General features: G+C 23.4%; 1 protein-coding gene and 1 long non-coding RNA gene across 2 annotated transcripts; both read left to right on the forward strand.

Annotated features, from left to right (window-relative positions):
* Positions 1-424: 424 nt before the first annotated feature.
* On the forward strand, positions 425-4,382 carry LOC135930185 (myb-like protein D). The gene is made up of 8 exons (XM_065466966.1): positions 425-453; positions 3,499-3,566; positions 3,628-3,693; positions 3,749-3,835; positions 3,876-4,016; positions 4,062-4,121; positions 4,167-4,226; positions 4,279-4,382. Exons 1-8 carry the CDS (start codon positions 425-427, stop codon positions 4,380-4,382), a joined length of 615 nt encoding a protein of 204 aa, XP_065323038.1.
* A 171-nt stretch (positions 4,383-4,553) lies between these two features.
* On the forward strand, positions 4,554-4,987 carry LOC135930414 (uncharacterized). The gene is made up of 3 exons (XR_010572761.1): positions 4,554-4,615; positions 4,660-4,716; positions 4,757-4,987. It is a non-coding gene; the product is annotated as an uncharacterized LOC135930414 (long non-coding RNA).
* The last annotated feature ends 1,542 nt before the right edge of the window (positions 4,988-6,529 follow it).

Raw genomic sequence — 6,529 nt, forward strand, 5'->3', positions numbered from 1 at the left:
CCAAACTAAACTACATATCCATATTAATAGTATAACCAAAGCTCCAAAAATATTATATTGAACCTCTCAGTATTTAAAAAATTTTAAACTTTTCATCACGGCGTTATAAAAAATATATGATTAATTTCAAAATAAAAATCTGGGTTATCTGTAATGTCAACAAATAAGATATTATAAGCAGCGTAAATAAGCCAATGATGCACATATACATGCACACTTAATAGGTCAATGGATGACAAAATTCTTGTAAATTTCTTGTAACAGATTTACGTTTAAAAATATTTGGGTAGCACTTCCTACAATTTTTGGTAAAATTCGTCTAACACTTTTATAATTGCAAAAATTTGGGCAGCACTTCCGAGTATCTGGCTTAATTTCTAAATTTTTGGGTAAATTTGTCAAACAGATTTATAATTGCAAAAATATGGGTAGCACCTCCGTGTATCTGGCTGGGTAAATTTGTCTAATAGATTTATATTTGGAAAAATTTGGGCAGCACTTCCGTGTACTAGGCTTATTTAGTAAAAATTTGCGCGAATTTCTAATAGATTTATATTTGGAAAAATTTGGGCAGTATTTCCGTGTAACAGGTTTTTACTGGCCAAAATTTGGGCAGCACTTCCGTATAAGTTGTCCTTACCTACCCAACAAAAGGGTACTAACTCTTACTGACCATAACCGCCCAACAAATGGGTAACTACACTCTTAATTGAACTCTTGCTGACTATAACCCCCTAACAAATGGGTATATACACTCTTACTTGACTCTTACTTGCTATAAACACCCAACAAATGGGTATATACACTCTTAATCGCTTGTTCACGCAGAAAGTCGTGAGTATTTTGGCCACCAATTTTCTAAGTTAACTATACTTTCTAAATTTTCTAAATTTTCTAAGTTAACTAATTTAATTTTTTAAATAAAAAATTATTTATTATTATTTTTTTTTACTTGATATTCACCTTCTATCAAACAACCGTTTTTCAAGTTCAAACAACTTTCTTTTATTTCAAACAATTTTTCTTTTTTCAACAAAAGCAATAAAATCATGAAAAAAAATCAAACGAAAAAAAATAAACGAAAATTAATAAACGAAAATGAATGCTTTATTTTTATTTTTCTTTGATTATATATACTTGAAAAAAAATAAATAATATATAAACAAAAAAATATAATTACCAATTTTTTTTAATCAACATAGCAATACGTAAAAAAAACAAATAATATTAACGCTAATCAACTAATATATATCCAATAATCATAAACAAATTTTCTACCAACTACGATAAGAATTAAAATATGAAATATAACCAATATTGTTTTAAAAAAATAAATGTATAACTTAATGAAGAAGCGTGAAGTTTATTCCCAAGAAAGCAATTGACTTTTTAGTAACCAAACCATGCAAATTAAAATTCATACATGAGCGGAATTCGTTTTTGAGTAAAATTTTCAAGAGTTAGATTTGTTAGATTTGAAACTTTATAATAAATTTTTTTCAATTGCGATAGATTAGATAATTGATAAAAAAATCTTCTTTTTAAAAATTAAAATCCCGGCTCTGAACACGGTCGTTGAAGCCAAAATTAGTTTGAAAAATCTCGATTATCTTTTTCAAGTTTTGTGAAGTTGGTGTTTGTCCATTTACTAAAATCAATTTCTTATATCAACATTTTTGCGCTAAAAGATATTTTTAAATTAATTATTGTTTTTATCTTTTAATTATTAAAAAGAAACTAGCATATTTTATTTTGCTTTCCCAGTGCTTTATTTTTTAAATATAAAATTACACAATATATTCGTTTGATTTTCTCTTTTGTATTAAAGAATAGGCTAATTCATTTGCTTTTGTTAAGAAATAAGCAAATTCATTTGCTTTTCCGTTGTTTATTTTTTTTTATGCAATTAAAATTTTTTATCAAGAATATATCGTATAAGCATAATATTTTTCTTTTATATATTTTATAAAACAATCGATAAAAATATGCTTACAAAATGTATATTTATTAATGTAATAAAAATAATGTTAACGTTTAAATAGTAAAATAATAGTGTAGTAAAAATAGTGATAATTTTTTTAACATAGTAAAGTAAGAATTGTATTAATTTTTAAAATATAAAGATTATATAAATTTTATTTAAATATTTTTTAAGAAAAATTATAAGGGAAACAATGGTGACCTTACTTCTATAGACACTTCGCCACTGATAAATAAATAATTTTTAAAATAATTATTATAATGGAAATTAAAATGATATTTTTTTAAATATAATCCAATCCAACTAATATCCAAAAAAATTAATTAAAAAAGCAATCGAAGGCCCCTCCCCTCCGATATACTGCCTACAGTAATGACCTAATCGCACCAGTTTCTATTCCGTATATTGTATATCAAACAAAACATTCCCCGATATCAATCTGAAACCATTCAGATCAATTCATTTTCACTGCCTCCTTTTTTTAATATTATTTACCTTTTTAGATCATTTGCAATTAATATTGATGTTTGTCATTAAAAATCCGAAAAATCTATTATAATCTAATCATACCAATCAGTGGCGTAGCTACGAGCAATTAATTTTTTTTTTTTAGAATATTCGTTTAAAAGACTCAAAAGTGACTTTATATCAAATAAATACCATGAATATTTATATTTTTCTGGTTTTGATGTTTGTGGAAGGATATTATTACTTTTAATTTTAAATATATATATACAAATTATTCTGTATATTATTTTAAAGTCATTGATAATAATCTATTAATTTTAATAATATATTATTGATGCATTTTTAAAAAAATATTTATTATAAATTATCCAAGATATGGTTCGAAAATAATAATATGAAATAAAAAAGTGCATAAACTACCCTACCCCCCTCAGAGAAATTTTTTTTAGATTATTCGTTCAAAAGATTCAAAAGTGACTTTATATCAAATAAATACCATGAATATTTATATTTTTCTGGTTTTGATGTTTGTGGAAGGATATTATTACTTTTATATATATATATCAAATTATTCTGTATATTATTTTAAAGTCATTGATAATAATCTAATAAATTATAATAATATATGCATATTTAAAAAAATATTTATTATAAATTATCCAAGATATGGTTCGAAAATAATAATATGAAATAAAAAAGTGCATAATCTACCCCCCCCCCCACCCCTTTCAGAGCAATTTTTTTAGATTATTCGTTCAAAAGACTCAAAAGTGACTTTATATCAAATAAATACCATGAATATTTATATTTTTCTGGTTTTGATGTTTGTGGAAAGATATTATTACTTATATATATATATAAATTATTCTGTATATTATTTTAAAGTCATTGATAATAATCTAATAAATTATAATAATATATTATTTATGCATATTTAAAAAAAATTTATTATAATTTATCGAAGATATGGTTCGAAAATAATAATATGAAATAAAATAGTGCATAATCTACTTTCTCATGCTTTTGAGGCTAAAAAATATTTAATCCAGTGTAATAATTAATATCTTATGCATTATAGGCTCTATTGAAAATAATAAGGATGATGTAAATACACCAGGTCAAAATAACATTTAATATAAAAAATATTTAAAATTAATAGCTAACTATTTTTATTTTAGAATTTAAAATTAAACACCTAGTCATAGTTTTAACTAAATTAAAATTGCCAGTACAAACCACTTTGGGTAATTTATTATTTTAAATAATTTTGGCTAACCAAAATATTTTGACATTTACAAGATATACCCAAACGTAGGAGGGAAGAAAATGATCTTGATACACTCATTTATATACCCAAAGACCATATAAAATCACTACCTAGTACAAGTAATATAATCTATTAAGATTTAAATATTTTTTATTATAGATTTAGATATATCAAGTATTACATTTAATAAAAATGATGATAGTCAACAAAATGAACACACCAAATCACTAATTAATATAGAAAATCAAAATTTTAATGATGAACTTGATACCATAAGCAACAATTTACCACCCACATCAGGTATTTTATAATGACCTTATTTAAATGAATCACTAATTAATATAGAAAATCAAAATTTTAATGATGAACTTGATACCATAAGCAACAATTTACCACCCACATCAGGTATTTTATAATGACCTTATTTAAATGAATCACCAATTAATATAGAAAATCAGAATTTTAATGATGAACTTGATACCATAAGCAACAATTTACCACTCACCTCAGGTATTTTATGAACTTATATGACCTTATTTAAATGTATTCATTTAAATTTTAGAAATACCTAGAAACTCTATAAAAAATTATGATAAAAATAAGCTAAATACACTTGATCACTTCAAATCTCTACCTAGTAAAAGTAATGTTAACTATTACCTTTAAATATTTATATCATAATTTTAGGTATATCAAGTATCATATTGAAGAAGAATGATAGTAGTCAACAAAATATTATAGGATGTATCAATTTAGAATTTAAAGGTTATCTAATATGTTGTTTTATTTTAATTCATTTTTATAGGAATATCTCAATTAATATTCACACCAAGGGGTAAAAAATAGTGATAACAAACAAAAAAATACACTAAGTCACAACAAATCACTATCTAATAAATGTAATGTAATCAATTACTTATTAATATTTACATTAAAATTTTAGATATATCTAAAAAATCTAGGGAGAATTTAAATGGAAATGAAGTTCCACTCATGTCAGGTATTAGTCTTATTTAAATTATATTTATTTAAAATCTTAGCAATTCCCACATACTCCAGAAACCTAAGGGTTAACAGACAACCAATTATACTAGATCATTTAGAACCATCACCTACTACAAGTGATATAGTCTATTACTTTATACTTATAATAATCAAAAGTTGGTTCCAAAGCTAACATGTCATCTATGATTATTAGCCTAGGTTTCTCAATATTAATTTTAAACATCTATCATATATTGGTAAAAAAATATTGCCAACATAATTTTGATTTTTTCACTTTGAAGGATATCGACTTAAATTTACAGTTTAAAAAAAACATTTATTTTTTAATCTATATTTTTAATGTGTTTACTAATTATAAAATATATCATTTATAATTAAGGCAATATAATATTTATAATTAAAGCAATTTATATGTGTAATACTAATATTTATAATTAAGGCAATATAATATTTATAATTAAAGCAATATAATATTTATAATTAAAGCAATATAATATTTATAATTATAGCAATATAATATTTATAATTAAATCAATATAATATTTATATTTTAAATAATCGCTTTTTATTTGTAAATAACTTCTAAAAGTATAATAAAATGAAACGTATATCAATAAAATTGTGTCAATGTGTTATTTTAATTAAAATTATGTCAATGTGTTATTTTAATTAAAATTAGTAGTTAATGGCTCAATTTTAGCCGATATGGCTAACTCAATATATTAGCCAGAAAATTTTGCTCATGGAGATACAAGTTTTATATTATTCGAGAAATCTCTAGGCTTGAACAATATTTTTTGGCAAAAATATTGAGTTAGCTGTTTATAAAAATCAGCTCAAGTCGAGCCGTTTAACAACACTAATTAAAATAATTAATAATTATAGGACTTTTATATTATAAGAAAAACCAATATGATTTTTAAGATAAACCCGGCCGAAGACCGGGCAAAGGGCCAAAGGCCCGTAAAATAGGGTCTAGGGGGGCGAAGCCCCCCAGGCTTTTATATGTGGACCCCCTCTAAGGAAAATTCCTAGCTACGCCACTGATACCAATCTTAACTCATCATCTATAAAATTAGACATTATGGGGCCTGTGGCTATAGAAATAGGTATAGAAGACAATTGAACATATTGACATTTAAAATTTCTGACCAGTTATACTACATAGGGATCCGTTACAATATATTTGATATGTTTTTTTAGATATGTCAATTTAAAATTTTTATTTTATACCTTCCGGGGAGATTTACTTTTTATTCTAAAAAATGATAAAACACTAAAATATTAAAACACTAAAATATTAAAACAAGTATAAAAATATGTAAAATTACTAAATAGAAATAAATATAGATATATATTATAAATATCTAAGTCTCTAAAAAGTATTTAATAATGAATATATACCTAAAAAACAAGTATAATTGTGTTTAAAAATTTGATTCGCGATTTTCGTTTGTTATGTTAAAAATTTTTCATGATAAAATTTAAAAAAAAAATGTAGACTATAAAAAATTGCCGTTAGTTGATATGACTATTGGCTGAAATATAAAGTTATTTAATTTTATTTTGAATATTTATTAATTTTTTTATTTTCCCCACAAGTAAGAGGGTTTGAATTAATTGATGAGGAGGAGACAACATTTTATTTTTTAGGATATATGAAGAACATTTTTTTTGTTAAAAGAAAAGGAATTTTTGTTAAAAGAAAAAAAAGATATGCTTATATGAATATATTTTGTAGAACTTTGATAGATGAATAAAAATAAATAAAGTATCTTATTGACCTCAAAACAAAAATAAATATAAAT

Source organism: Gordionus sp. m RMFG-2023, chromosome 5, assembly GCF_954871325.1.
Source record: "Gordionus sp. m RMFG-2023 chromosome 5, tfGorSpeb1-WG-v2, whole genome shotgun sequence".
Classification (NCBI taxonomy): domain Eukaryota; kingdom Metazoa; phylum Nematomorpha; class Gordioida; order Chordodea; family Parachordodidae; genus Gordionus; species Gordionus sp. m RMFG-2023.